Consider the following 16,038-nt stretch of genomic DNA (forward strand, 5'->3'; position numbering starts at 1 on the left):
TTGCTGTCTAGTGCCCAGTGAAAGTCAGACTTAATCACCGTACAGGTAGTATGCTGATACTTGGCATTATAGTGTCATTGCTGACTTGATTTATTAATGTGTCCTTTTACTTATAATTAATGTAATAACTAACATTTGTATAGTATTTTATGATTCATCTTATTTGTTTTTCACAATCCTGTAATGAATTTTGCAAATATTTTTATACTTGTTTTGCAGGTAAGGAAACTAAGGCTGCAAAGGTTAAGTGATTTGCCTGAGGTCATAGTAGATAGTCAATGGCAAAGCTGTGACCTAAACCTAGATACTGTCATTTCAAACCCCAGTCCCTTCCTGCATTAATCCTCATTTGCCTTAAATCCATCTCAGAGTCAATAACCCTGACTTCATGAATATATTCTTTACTTGGTTTTATCGCTTTTATACCTTATTTTTATGAGGGTTCTTTTTTTGTTTGTGTGTGTATGTTTTTATTACTTAGAGGTGTCGTGGAATATGATGCAGAAGGCTTTACAAAACTCACTCTGCTGCTGATGTGGAAAGATTTTTGTTTTCTTGTACACAGTGAGTATACTTTTGCTGTCAGTATGTCAGCATACATTTTTAAATGTCCTAAACCACATTTAATAATCAGTACAAGAACCTTTTGTAACCTGTCTTGGTTCCTTTTACTGTGGTGTATATATATTTATTGTGTGATCTTAAAGAGAAAATATCTCTAGACCAGTGGTTCTCAACCACTGGAGTGATTTGGCACCTCAGGGGACGTTTGGCAATGTCTGGAAACATTGTTGATTGTTACGACTGAGGGTGTGGGGGTTTGCTACTGGCATCTAATGGGTAGAGGTCAGTGATGCAGCTAAACATCCTACAATGCATGGGACAGCCCCTCACACACACACACAAAATTATTGAACCCAAAATGTCAGTATTGCCAATCTAGAGAAACCCTACCCTAAACAGATTTCTGTTTCAGATTATCTTTTCAGTATCAGGCCTCAAGACTTTTAGGATTATTGGAGACATACCTGCTGTGATCATTTGGTTATCATCCCTGTGAAATGAAAAGTCTAAAACTTTGATAAAATGTAATCATAACTTAAAGATGGGGCAATGTTTTAATGCATCCGCAACATCATTTCTTGACGTTCTTCTGCATCGTAGGCATATTTAATGGTCGTTGTCACATATTAATCAGTCAGTCCATAAACATTGACCCAGCTTTCTCTTGATAGATAGAGTATTTTTATTTCCTGATTATGTAAGAACCAGTGACCCATGGAGTCAGGTTCAAGTTGTAAGTCAACTGAGACCTTCACTGTGTAGTAATTTGGTATGTACAATGTTCAGTCTTCAGGCCAAGGCAAAGGAGCTATCTTTCCCAGCTTGAGTTAGAGAAAAGCAGTGGGTTTGAATCGACTTCACTCAAACCCACTGCTTTTAGAACCTATCCTATGCCTTAATAAACTACTGCAGGAGGAATAACTTTGGTTGTATTTAACCAAGGCATCAGACAGTATAAAGATAGTGACTTTAAGGGATTTTTCTTCCATAGCAGATTTACCCTCTTCATTGTGATTTGCTTCAGTTAAAATAGTTCTTAAGTTCATTTTTCTGCCTGATTTCACACCAACAGATAGTAAGGGAAGAAACCAAAAAATATCTATAGTGGCAGAAAGAAGAAAACCTCTAAGTAAAACTTTATCGTGGTATAATTCATATAGAGATCGTTGAGCATAGGCTACAGTTGTAAGGAGATGGGCCTCTCTGCCTTTAGGTGTTGCCCAACAATCACCACTTTTCAAGGTGTCATGCACCTTGTCTCCACCTTAACCGACAGCGTGGGGCCAGGTAGAGGAGGAAGCCTCACAATCAAGGCCTCCTGGCAGTCTCCTCTTTGCTCACTGTCTTCGATAGCCCTACTGATCTGAGCCTACCACTGATACTGCTGCCACCACTTTTGATTCTGACCTTTTATGTCCTTGCTTTGGTTTGGCATTCTGAGGCTTAATTCCTTTGTGAAATCTCACTTCCTAGTTGCTGTATTCACTTTACCTTACTACCTTGGTCCCAGTGATTCTTTCTCTAACCTGATGACCCAATGCCAGATCTTGATTGCTTCCTTAATTTATTGATATCTCATGTGACTTGGGAAAGTTGCCTGGTGTGATTCCCCTAACCCAGCTCAAGAGGGACCTGGCCTTATCTCAAATGGTGGTGGTGATGGTCTCATGCCTCCTGAGTGGCTATAGACAACTCTATCACAGCAGGACGATTGCCAACACTAATTTAGATGAGTGCTTCAACCAGTTCCTTCATCTTGAAGTGGCATAACAGCCCAAGTCTGTTTTTCCTGAACCTTTGGTCTCCTAGCCATGATTCTACTTTCTGTTGATGTCAGATCATATCAGAATAAGGGAGAAAATATATTTCATGGCATTGCTCAATTATAACCTGTGTTTTCCACATGCAATTCAAAGATGACTATTCTGGTGGTTGCTAGCAAGAAAAACTTGTCACTTGCAGTGATGGTCAGGGATAAAAGAACATTCACCTCCCAGCTTCTGCCAGCTCCCTTGCCAGTACATTCAGTATTGTAGCTATTACTGTTGCTTTTGAAGGTCTATGCCCCACAGAGTATTTTCTCCTTAGTACTATGTGTTCAGTACTTCTTACAGCTCCTTCTCCGCCTTTCTATCTTAGCTTTTCCAAATCAGACATGCAAAATTAAATCCCAAAGTCGTATTTTCATTTCATTTTGAATTTACCTTCTTCAGAAACATAGAACCCCTCAGCATTCATTAGAACAGCTACCAGGGACCTTGGGAGTTGTTCATTTACTTTTTCCAGTGAAACAATTTGGCTCTTCTGGCAGATAAGACCTTGCCTGTGAATCAAAGGACTTTGATGCTGTTTCCTGCTCCATCACTAACTCACAGCCTGTCTTTAAATAAATTATTTTTACCCATTTCCTTTTTTCTTATCTAAAATATAGGACTTGCTATCTCTAAGTGAAGCTTGGTTAGATAATGTGTTTTACTTAGTCATACAGTTAAGCATCTGACACTTACCTTCCTTTAGAAGCATCTGCTGGCTTGGTTACAATGCCCAAGGGACCACTTGTTCCTTTTTATCCTTTCCATGAAAATGGGGAGGGGAATATGAGATGGCAGAGACTTAACAAAGAACATTGCAGTGAATTATTCTGAGATCTCAAGGAGTGAAAAGGAGGAAGGAAATGCCTGGAAATAGAGCCATTCCCCTGTGGCTGCCCCTACTACTTCATGGAGGTTGAAGACCTAGTAGGACGTGAAATAGCATCTCTGTTCTCCCCTTCCTCCCTATCTCCCTGGGCCCAGGAAGGTTGCTATTGAGAGGACAGCTCCTGGCAGTAATTATGCACATTTTGGATGCTTGAGGAAAGAGGCACTCTTCTTGAGACAGATAGCTCTGACCTCAGACTGTGCCAGAGTTTGCAAAAGCAAGATTGCCTTAAGGAAAAGCATTGTACAGATTCTGGGATCTCTCAGGAGGTATTACAACAACCTGGCATTCTGGCAGTTCAGGAGTGGGGCTGTGGCCATGACTGTAGCCATGGAGCATTTCCTTCCTTTATTCCTTCCTTCCATCATTCATTTTCAGCAGGTCTCAAATCTTGGAACTGTAGCAGGATCAGAAACTTGCTCCCATTCAGAAACTATTTTTAGGAAAGTTTCCTGGCCATCATCTAAGAATTATTCATAGCAGTTGTATAGGTAATCCATATTTGCCAAATTATGCTTACCTCTGGAGGTACATGTTACCTTTAAGCTAGTAGCTTTTTTCTTTTTTTAAGACAGAGTTTTGCTCTTGTTGCCCAGGCTGGAGTGGTGCAATGGCGTGATTTCAGCTCACTGCAACCTCCGCATCCCAGGTTCAAGTGATTCTTCTGCCTCAGCCACCCAAATAGCTGGGATTACAGGCATGCACCACCATTCCTGGCTAATTTTGTACTTTTAGAAGAGCTAGGGTTTCTCCAGGGCTGGTCTCGAACTCCTGACCTCAGGTGATCTGCCCACCTCAGGCTCCCAAAGTGCTGGGATTACAGGTGTGAGCCACTGTGCCCGGCCCACTAGTAGCTTTTCAGAATGTAGCGTGGCAAGAGAACCAGATAGCAAGGCGCAGTAACAGAACGATAACAAAAAAAAATCCTCTGGGGAAAAGCTACATGCTTTTTTCATGGGTCCTAATCAGCTGCACTCTAAGTAGACACACGAGGAGGCAGCTGTCTACAGGAGCAGAGTTGCTGCTTGGAAGGGGAGACAATTGAGTATTGAGATTTGTGACTGTATGACAAGCTGTCTTTTTCCATTACCTATAAATCTTTGGTAAATGACCCTTTGAGTCATTCAGCCTGGGCTGTAGGCCTCGTCTCCCTGGTAAAATTCCTGTTAGACCAAATCTGACCATTTTTTTCTCTTGTTTGGTTCTACCTCCAACTTAACTGAGTTCTGAGTTTACTAAGAACCTACTGCATGCTCATTACTATGCTAGATATTAGGGGATATAAGTATGTAACTCAGAGTTGACCTTAAGATACTTACGGTAACATAGCACAGAAGTTGGAAAACTACAGCCTGTGGGCCAAATCCCACGTCAGCCTGTTTTTATAGGGCCCTTGAGCTAAGGATAGCTTTATTATTATTATTATTCTTGAGACAGCATCTCACTCTGTTGCCCAGGCTGGAGAGCAGTAACGTGATCTTGGCTCACTGTAGCCTCTGCCATCTGAGTTCAAGCGATTCTCCTACTTCGGCCTCCCAAGTAGCTGGGACTACGGGCATGCACCACTATGCCCAGCTAATTTTTGTATTTTTAGAAGAGACAGGGTTTCACCAAGTTGCCTAGGCTGATCTTGAACTCCTGACCTCAAGCGATCCACCCATCCATCCCAAAGTGCTGGGATTATAGGAGTTAGCCACCAGGCCCTGCCCTAAGGGTAGCTTTATATTTTAAAGGGATTGTTAGAAAACACAAAGAAGCAGAAGAATATGCAGCAGAGACAGTAGTATATGGTGTGCAAGGCCTAAAATATTTGACCCTTCACAGAAGTTTGCCAACTTCTTATCTAGTTGATGAGAAAAAAGATTAGATCAAGGTGAAGTACAATAGTACGCATTTTTAGAAATAAATATTTTATGACTTGTCTATGCAAGACACAGTTATGTGAGAGAGAGCACCTCATATGTTATGTCTGGCTCTGGAGGAGGTGTTCTCTCTTTCTCTCTCCTTTTGAGACAGGGTCTCGCTCTGTCACCCAGACTGGAGTGCAGTGGTGTGATCATGGCTAACTGTAGCCTCAACTTCCTGTGCTCAGGTGATCCTCCCACCTTAGCCTCCCAAGTAACTGCAACTATAGGTATGCGCCACCACGCCCAGCTAATTTTTTGTAGGGACAAGGTTTTGCTGTTGCCCAGGCTGGTCTCAAACACCTTGGACTAAGGAGATCCACCTGCTTCAGCCTCCCAAAGTGTTGGGATTACAGGCATGAGCCACCACACACAGCATCTTTCCTTTCCTAATGAAGTCTAATGAGAAAAACAGACAATAAAGACATAAACTCAAATATATAAATTTCAAATGGTGACAAACAGCATCATGGAACAAAGTAAAAGGCTATGAATAGAGAATAAGAAGGAGTTCTTGTGAGGATGGTAAGGAAGACCTCCTGTAGAAGGTGACATTTCAGCTGAGACCTTAGGAGTGATTCAGACAGACAAGGAAGCTGATTCCAGGGAAAGGAGTGGGTGCAAAAGCCCTGAGACAGCAAAAAACTTTTCTTAACCAAGTGTGTCTAGAGCACAGTGAGCAAGATGAAGGGCATTTGTTGATTTTTTTTTTAGCTACCTAATGTTGAGTTACTTTCTTAGTGGTTTATTCTAGAGATTGCAATATGCATCTTTTTTAAAATTTTATTTTATTTTATTTTGAGATGGAATCTTGCTCTGTTGCCCAGGTTGTAGTGCAGTGGCACTATCTCAGCTCACTGCAGCCTCTGCCTCCCGGGTTCCAGCGATTCTCCTGCCTCAGCCTCCCGAGTAGCTGGGATTACAGGCATGTGCCACCACGCCCAGCTAATTTTTGTATTTTCAGTAGAGACAGGGTTTCACCATGTTAGCTAGGCTGGTCTTGAACTCCTGACCTCAGGTGATCCACCCACCTTGAGCTTCCAAAGTGCTGGGATTACAGGTGTGAGCCACCATGCGCAGCCTGCAATATGTATCTTTAATGTAATCACCTTAAGATGAATAACGCCTTTATTCTGGTAAAATATAACAATGTTGCTCCTTTTCCTCTCCCTTATTTGTCCTATTGTCATATATATTACATCTATATATGTTGTAATGTAAATACAACAATATAGCTTTTTCTGTTATTGCTATGAACAGTCTTATATTTGTAAAAGAGAAAAAAGTTCTCTTTGGATTTTGCCCTGCACATTAAATCCAGTGTATCTTTGCAGGACTTTGATTGCTGTATTCCTTCATTTCAGAACTGTTATAGTGGACTGGGGCAGGGGTGACAGTGTTTATTCAGTCTAATGAATGGTAGGTTCTTACTCTGATTTTTTTCTTTATTTTAAATGACTATAATATTCACAGTGATCTCTTAGTGTTATTCTTTCTGTATGTGTCTTTAACTATCTATCTCTTCATTTGTTCATTCATTGGTTTTAAGTTGACATTAAGTATGGAAAACAGTTATTTTGTTTTTCAGAGAACACAGTTTCTGGTAAGTCTTTTTTTTTTTTTTAAACCAGAGGAAATCAACAACCTCGGACTAATTCTGGTAGTCATTTAAATAATTCTTTCCTTATAGGCCTGTAATCAAAGTCAATAAATTAGAAATCAGGACACTTTTTGAAATTTTAAGTAAAAATCAGAAGCTTCTGTTTATTGCTACAAATGCTTCTGCCAAGCTCTGATTTCGTCAAGCTCTACAATTCCTAGTATAACCAAGGAAATTATTTGCATTGATGTTGCACTGTCACCACTAAGACGCAAAGCTATCGTAGTAGCAGCCACTCAGTTCCTGAGCAAAGCGAGGTAGGCTTTCATCTCCCACTACGGAAACAGTGTTTTGTTGTAGAATATTTAGCATGCAACAAACAAGATGGCTACTACCTAAATCAGCAAAATCAAAACTGTGATGTTGCTCAAAACTTGCTTACTGTTTTGGATACAGATCACATCTTTATATAAAGGAATATATTTGAAGAGCAAATCAGAATCAGTAAAATAATTAAAATTAAGAACCACAGTGGTATGTGTTAGAATTTTTTCAAGCCAAATCTATAAATAGTATAATATTATTTTAGAATTACCATGTTTACCTCATATCAGACATAAAGATTCTTAGTTTAATTTTATCATTTCTAGTATGAGCCAGGTGCGGTGGCTCACATCTGTAATCCCAACACTTTGGGAGGCCAAGGCGGGTAGATCACCTGAGATCAGGAGTTTGAGACCAGCCTGGCCAACATGGTGAAACTCTGTCTCTACTAAAAATACAAAAATTAGCTGGACATGGTGGCATGCTACCATGCCCTGCTAATTTTTAATCTCAACTACTTGAGAGGCTGAGACAGAAGAATCGCTTGAACCCAGGAGGTGGTGGTTGCTGTAAGCCGAGACCACGCCATTACACTCCAGCCTGAGCAAGAGGAGTGAAACTCCATCTCAAAAAAATATTTAAAAACCTATCAAAGCAGGCCAGGCGTGGTGGTTCACGCCTGTAATCCCAGCACTTTGGGAGGCTGAGGTGGGCAGATCACCTGAGGTCAGGAGTTCAAGACCAGCCTGGTCAACATGGTAAAACCTCATCTCTTAAAAAAAAAAAAAAAAAAAAAAAAAAAAAAAGGGCCGGGCTCAGTGGCTCACACCTGTAATCCCAGCACTTTGGGAGGCCGAGGCGGGTGGATCACGAGGTCAAGAGATCGAGACCATCCTGGTCAACATGGTGAAACCCCGTCTCTACTAAAAATACAAAAAATTAGCTGGGCATGGTGGCGCATGCCTGTTATCCCAGCTACTCAAGGAGGCTGAGGCAGGATAATTGCCTGAACCCAGGAGACGGAGGTTGCGGTGAGCCGAGATCGCGCCATTGCACTCCAGCCTGGGTAACAAAAGCTAAAACTCCGTCTAAAAAAAAAAAAAAACCTATCAAAGCAACAGGAACTAAAATTAATTATCAACAAAATATCAAACCAGTCAGTTCTCTAATATTGTTCCAAATGGTAAAAGAATATGGAAAAAGATACAATTTACTAAATGTCTTTTTGCTTTAATTATGAGAACTGTTGAGTCCTTTAGATACTTTTACATTTTGGTTAATTTTTATCCTGAGACTTCCTTGAAAGTGGTTAGCTCTACTAGGCAAAGCGGTTTTCATCTTTTGATTATACACACAGGCACACCCTTCACCCGGTTTACAGTTCAGAGAGCGCCAGTCCTTTAGCAACCACCATCACTATTTTGACTCAAATTGAAACTTCCGTTTCGTCTTTAGAGTTTACTTCCAGAAAGCCTGTTTGGTAATTTCTGACACTAGTTTGAGAATTTACTGGATAAATCTTCACTGGGAATATTGTCTTCATTGTAATACCTTAGAATTACATGACCCCTTTACATGATCTTTTTTTTTTTTTTTTTTTGAGACGGAGTTACCCAAGCTGGACTGCAATGGCGCGATCTCGGCTCACCGCAACCTCCGCCTCCTGGGTTCAGGCAATTCTCCTGCCCCAGCCTCCTGAGTAGCTGGGATTACAGGCACGCGCCACTATGCCCAGCTAATTTTTTGTATTTTTAGTAGAGATGGGGTTTCACCGTGTTGACCAGGATGGTCTCGAGCACTCTTGACCTCGTGATCCACCCGCCTCGGCCTCCCAAAGTGCTGGGATTACAGGCGTGAGCCACCGCACCCAGCCCCTTTACATGATCTTAAAGGATTTCTTTTAAGGAAGGAGGTTGTAAATCAGATGCACAATCATGCAATGACTTTTTCCCCTGTACCGTCTTATATATGTTGTATGAATCTTTTCAGTTGTAATTATTGGATTAAGTAATTGCTAAAGCAAGTTTTTCTGATCATAGAAAGGTCTTGAAAAATTAGCAATTTTGACTTCTCAGTGATTTTTGACATGTTTTCAAATTAACAACTGTAACTCAAGAAATCTTACCCAGTGAAAGAAAGGAAGCTATTGCAGAGTAACTGTTATGTTATTGATCTAGTTCAGTCTAACCTTTTCTTAGAATTGATATTAAAGTACTCTTGACATTGGTGAAGCATATTCATTATTATATTTTGGTTATGCTGTTGTTGAAGATAATAGTAATAACAGTTTCTAGGTATGGAGTGTAAGCCTGGTGTGGTGGCTGATGCCTTAATCCCAGCACTTTGGGTGGCCAAATCACCTGAGGTCAGGAGTTCGAGACCAGCCTGGCCAACATGGTGAAACCCCGTCTCTACTAAAAAAAAAACAAAAATTATACGGTGTGGTGGCTGGCGCCTGTTATCCCAGCTACACAGGAGGTTGAGGCACGAGAATCACTTGAACCCAGGAGGTAGAGGTGGCAGTGAGCCAAAACGGCACCACTGCACTCCAGCCTGGGCGACAGAACAAGACTTTGTCTTAAAAAAAAAAAAAATGGTATGAAGTATATACCATGCTCTAGATGCTGTTCTTAGTACTTTGCATATGTTATGTTATTTAATCAGAACATCTTTCTGAGGTTAATTACCAGAATAACCCCTTTTTACAAATTATAAAACTGGCATAGCAAGATTAAATGGCAGAGCTAGTGTTTAAATCCAGGAAGAGATTCTAGATCCCGTGTGCTAAACTACATTACTATACTGTTTCGGATAATTGTTTACAGTATCCCCAAGTATGTGTGACAAATTTCAGAAGCCTTTAGAGCTTCTCAGAGACCCTGCAAGCCCCAAGAACAAGAACAGAGGGTCAGTGTCTGCAACCATGCACAAGTCGGAGAGATGTAAAGACTATCTCATCTCTCAGGAACATGAGTGGATGTCTCAGCAAAGACATTACTGACCTGAAGGCAACAGGGCATGAAGCTGGAGTTGTTCCTCAGTGGAGGTGACAGGTTGTTCACCTATAATCCCCTGTCCAATGGTACGAACTACTGACTCAAGGTAGGGATTCACTTTTGGAAATTGAAAGAACAAAACTAACCAGCTTATTAAAGAATGAAAGAGCTGCTGATTACCAAAAACGTGATTTCACCTGTTTAGACATAGTGAATGTGGTCGATTATAATAATTTGTCATACAAAGTTCATATTAACTTACAAGGTCAAATGCCTCCTGAGGAAGAGGCAATTTAGACGTGGGAGTAGCCCAGGTTCTAAGATGGCTGGGGAATAGGAACTGTGGCAAACTGCACACTCCTTTCTATCCTCTTCATTGTTGATCTCGGCTCACTGCAGCCTCTACCTCCTGGGTTCAGGCCATTCTCCTACCTCAGCCTCCCAAGTAGCTGGGACTACAGGCATGTGCCACTATGCCCAAATGATTTTTGTATTTTTAGTAGAGATGGGGTTTCACCATGTTGGCCAGGCTGGTCTCAAACTCCTGACTTCAGATGATCCTCCCGACTCGGCCTCCCAAAGTGCTGGGATTACAGGTGTGAGCCACCACTTCTATACCCAGCCCATTGTTGTTTTTTTAACTGAGTACAATCTAGACATTTCTGTGGGTTGGATCTGTCCTGAGGGACTATTAATTTTTAAAAAATTATTATAGAAATTTCAAATATGAAACTAGACAGAAAAATACAGTGAACCCCATCACCCATATCGCAGTTTTCTCTACCTTGTTTCTTCTATCCTGCCTCCTTTTAAAGTTTTTATTTTCCTGAATATTTTGATGCAAAGGAAATATCATTTTACATCAGTATGTATCTCTAACAGATAAGGATTATTTTTAAACATTTTAATTTTTTTTTTTTTTTGAGACAGAATCTTGCTCTGTAAGCCAGGCTGGAGTGCAGTAGAATGATCATGTGGCAAACTGCAGCCTCAAACTCCTGGGCTCAAGGGACCTTCCCATCTCAGCCTCCAGAGTAGCTGGGAGTATAGGTGCACACCACCATGCCCAGCTAATTAAAAAAAAAATGTTTTCATAGAGACAGTCACTGTGTTGCCCAGGCTGGTCTCAAACTTCTGGCCTCTAGTGACCCTCCCACCTCAGCCTCCCAGAGTCTTTTATAGGTGTGAGCTACTGCACCCAGCCCAGATAAGGATTTTTTTAAAAAGATATATTGACGATAATATTATGACATCTAATTATTTAATATTACCTACTACTCAATTTGTGTTCAAATTTCCCCATTTGTCTCAAACATGGTTTTTTTTAGCACTTGCTTTGTTCAAATCAGGATCTGAACAAGTTAGAATCTGTGAATTTTGAAAGTCTTTCTTTAGAAAAGAAGAGAAAACTGTTTTTAGTTGTTTCATTTAGAATCTGAGCCATTCAGTCTTTTTTTTTTATAGACGGAGTCTTCTTGTGTCACCCAGGCTGGAGTGTGGTGGCACAATCTCAGCTCACTGCAACCTCCGCCTTCCGGGTTCAAGTGATTCTCCTGACTCAGCCTCTCAAGTAGCTGGGATTACAGACGTGTACTATCATGCCTGGCTAGTTTTTGTATTTTTAGCAGAGACAGGGTTTCACCATGTTGGCCAGGCTGGTCTCAAACTCCTGACCTCAAATGATCTGCCCACTGTGGCCTCCCAAAGTACTGGGATTACAGGCATAAGCCATGGCACCTCGCTGCCATCCAGTCTTTGTGCCAGTTTTTAATAGAATTCTTAGCACTAGAATGAATGGTTAGAGGCCATCTAGCTCAGAAGTTTTTGTTTGTTTTTATAAGTTATGATATAGAGATATATCTATAATCAGATGTATCATTTCTTTAACAGATACATAGCTTCTTTGTTAGCACATTAAATAATAATATCCAGTAGCAAATCTAATAACCACCATAATTTTGAAATAGTGGAGTGTAAATAATATTTTGAGATATGAGCAACACTTAACAATTTGATATAAGAATACCTGTGATTTCTAGTAGTACCAAAGTTGTTACTGCTAAAGCCACTGCAGATTGTTGTCTATATTCATAACTGAAGGAAATGCTAAATTTCAGTTACAGGTTAATAAAAACAAAGATACACATTTATGTAAAGAAAATGTGTAACGATACACCTTTTCCCATCCAAATTCACAGATGCCCGGAATCCAAGGATGCTTTTAGGGGCAATTAGGGGAGATGCATGAACCTCAGATTGAGAATCTCTGGAAACTCCATCATTTACTGCGGTATTGGCTGGGTATCTGACCCAAGGTCATGTATGACATTAGTGGAAGAGTAGGACTAGAAATGAGGTTTCTTAAAATTCAATTAAGTATTTTTCCTACATTTGGATGGTTCACTTCTAAGATTCTAAGACAGGTAAGTACTTTTACAGCAATATGTGTCCAGTATCGAACTGTTGACATCTCAGTACTGGGCCAAAGTAGTGACTAATGTTCAGCATAAGGAAAATATCAGAAAATAATGCCCTGATTTGAGGTTTAATAAATAACTTTCCATTTGCATATTGTATACTTACCAACTCAACTTTCATGAGTTCATAGAGTACATTTTCCCGTCTTTTTGAGTTATAATTTTCATATGGTAAAATTCACCATTTTAAGTGAACACTTAAATTTTGGCAACCACATACAGCCATAGAGCCAGGCCCACAATTAAGACAAAGACAACTTTCTATGATGTTCAATGTGTCCTTGTAAGCCTTTGCAGTTGGTCTCCTCCCCCAGGGAGCTACTACCACTTTCTGTTTTTATAGTTTATTCTGTTTGTATTAGATTTCTTTTACTTAGCATAAAAAGTGTTGTGGGTGTCAATGTTTTGTTCTTACTTATTGCTAGGTAGTATTTCATTTTTCATTGCATTGTTTATGCATTTAGCAGATGCTGAACATTTTTTTGTGTGTGACGAAGTTTCGCTCTTGTTGCTCAGGCTGGCACACAACGGCGTGGTCTCAGCTCACTGCAACCTCCGCCTCCTTGGGATGCTGAACATTTTATTTGTTTCCAAGTTGTAGTTACTAAGAATAATGCTAGGCCAGACATAGTGGATCAGGCCTGTAATCCCAGTGCTTTGGGAAGCAGAGGTGGGAGGATTACTTGAGGCCAGGAGTTCAAGACCAGCCTGATCAACATTGCGAGACCCTTTCTCTACAAAATAATTTAAAAATTAGCCCAGTGTGGTGACATGCACCTGTAGTCCCAGCTACTCAGAAGGCTGAGGTAGGAGGATTGGTTGAGCCCACGAGGTCGAGGCTGCATTAAGCCATGTTCACTCCTCTGCATGGCTACAGAGTAAGATCCTGTGTCTAAAAAAAAAAAAAGGAAAGAAATCGGATGTGCGGTGGCTCACGCCTGTAATCCCAACACTTTGGAAGACCGAGGTCGGGGGAATCACTTGAGGTCAGGAGTTCCAGACTAGCCTGGCCAACATGGTGAAACCCTGTCTCTACTTAAAAATACAAAAATAGTCAGGCATGACACCAGGCACTTGTAATCCCAGCTACTTGGAGGCTGAGGCAAGAGAAGCGCTTGAACGTGAGAGGTAGAGGTTGGAATGACCACCACTGTACTCCATCCTGGGCAACAGAACGAGACTACGTCTCAAATAAACAAATAAATAAAATAAAAAGAAAGAATAGTTCTCCTTGAACATAATTCAAGTGCAAGTCTTTATATGGGCATATTTTTTTTTTCTCTTGGGTAAAAACCTAGAAGTAGAAATGCTGGGTCCTATGGTAAATGTATTTTAACTCAGTAATGTGCCATACTATTTTCCAAATGGCTGTCACTTTTTACATTTTCACTGACAGTGTATGAGAGTTCAGTTTTTCCACATTCTTGCCAACTCTTGGTATTGTCATTCTTCTCAAGTTTAGCCATGATAGGATATATAATAGTGTCTCATTGTGGCTTCAATTTACAACTCCCTAATGACTAGTGATGTTGAGCATCTTTTCCTATGCTTATTTGCCATTCAAATAAGTTAATTTGTGAAGAATCTGTTGAAGTCTTTTTATTTATTCATTTATTTTTTGAGACAGGGTCTTGCTTTGTCACCCAGGCTAGAGTGTAGTGGCACCATCAGGCTCATTGCAGCCTCTACCTCCCAGGCTCAAGTGTTCCTCCCACCTCAGCCTCCTGAGCAGCTGGGATTGCAGGCATGCACCACCATGCCTGGCTAATTTTTTTTTCTTTTTTTTGTTTTTTGAGACAGAGTCTTGCTCTGTCACCAGGCTGGAGTACAGTGGCACGATCTCAGCTCACTGCAATCTCCACCTCCTGGGTTCAAGTGATTCTCCTGCCTCAGCCTCCTGAGTAGCTGGGACTACAGGTACTCACCACCACACCCACCTAATTTTTGTTTCTTTAGTAGAGACGGGGTTTCACCATGTTGGCCAAGCTGGTCTTGATCTCCTGACCTTGTGATCCACCAGCCTCGGCCTCCCAAAGTGCCGGGGTTACAGGCGTGAGCCACCATGCCCAGCTGGCTAATTTTTTAATTTTTTTGTAGAGATGAGGTCTTGCTATACTTCCCAGGCAGTTTTTCTTGTTTTTAATTGGGGTGTTAATGTTCTTACTTTTGAGTTGAGTTTTTTATACATTTGGATACAAACCCTTTGTCAGTTCCGTGTTCTGCAAATACCAGTTGAGAATATTTCATTGTGTCTTTCAAAGAGCAAAATATTTTAATTTTAATGAAGTCAATTTTATAATTTTTAAATTTTATGAGCCATGCTTTTTATGTCCTGCTTAAGAAATTCTAGCCTAACCAAGTTCACAAATAATTTTCAAAATATTTTCTTTTAGAAAGTTAAGTTTTAGCTCTTTTTTTTTTTTTTTTTTTTTTTGAGATAGAGTTTCACTCTTGTTACCCAGTCTGAGGTGCAATGGCACAATCTCAGCTCACCACAACCTCTGCCTCCTAGGTTCAAGCAATTCTCCTGCCTCAGCCTCCCGAGTAGCTGGGACTACAGGCGCGCACCACCATGCCCAGCTAATTTTTGTATTTTTAGTAGAGACGGGGTTTCACCTTATTGACCAGGATGGTCTCGATCTCTTGACCTCATGATCCACCCGCCTCGGCCTCCCAAAGTGCTGGGATTATAGGTGTGAGCCACCGCGCCCGGCCAAGTTTTAGCTCTTAAATGTAGGTCTGTGTTCCACTTCAAGTAATTTTTGTATATAGTATAAGGTAAGGGACATTTTTTTTTTTTTGTACTAATATCCAGTTTGTTGAAGTCTAGTCTCTCCCCATTAAATTACATTAGAACCTTTGTCAAAAGTCAGTTGACCATATAAGTGTAAATCTACTTCTGAATTCTTATTCTGTTCCATTGATCTATCAGTCTGTGCTTTCCCTTTAGAGTAGGTCTTGAAATCATGTATTATAAGTTCTTTAACTTTGTATTTCTTTTTTTCTTTTTTTTTTTTGAGATGGAGTCTTGCTCTGTTGCCCAGGCTGGAGTGCAGTGGCGCAACCTTGGTTCATTGCAACCTCCGCCTCCTGGGTTCAAGTGATTTCCTGCCTCAGCCCCCTGAGTAGCTGAGATTACAGGCACCCACTACCACAGTCGGCTAAGTTTTGCATTTTTAGTAGAGACAGTGTTTTGCCATGTTGTCCAGGCTGGTCTCAAACTCCTAACCTCAGGTGATCCACCCACCTTGGCCTCCCAGAGTGCTGGGGTTACAGGCATGAGCCACTGTACCTGGACAACTTTGTGTTTCTATATTCAAAATTATCTAAGCTGTTTTCATCCTTTGCCTTTCCTTATACATTCTAGAATCAGCTTGTCAGTTTCTTCACAAAAAGCATGACTGGGATTGCAGTGAATCTATTGTACCTCAGTTTGAGGAGAATTGCCGTCTTGGAAATAATTATGTTTTCCC

General features: G+C 40.7%; 1 protein-coding gene across 4 annotated transcripts in view; it reads left to right on the forward strand.

The window, feature by feature from the left end:
- The window catches only part of BABAM2 (BRISC and BRCA1 A complex member 2), a 457,075-nt gene that overhangs the window by 360,463 nt on the left and 80,574 nt on the right, over positions 1 to 16,038 (forward strand). For all 4 annotated transcript variants that reach the window (XM_064363957.1, XM_064363959.1, XM_064363960.1 and 1 more), the window contains exon 10: positions 482 to 564. In XM_064363957.1, the coding sequence (XP_064220027.1) occupies positions 482 to 564 (83 nt within the window). The remainder of the gene's footprint in view (positions 1 to 481; positions 565 to 16,038) is intronic.

This window comes from Aotus nancymaae, unplaced genomic scaffold (genome assembly GCF_030222135.1).
Source record: "Aotus nancymaae isolate 86718 unplaced genomic scaffold, 86718_ANA_hifiasm-v0.15.2.pri h1tg000057l, whole genome shotgun sequence".
NCBI classification, from domain to species: Eukaryota; Metazoa; Chordata; class Mammalia; order Primates; family Aotidae; genus Aotus; species Aotus nancymaae.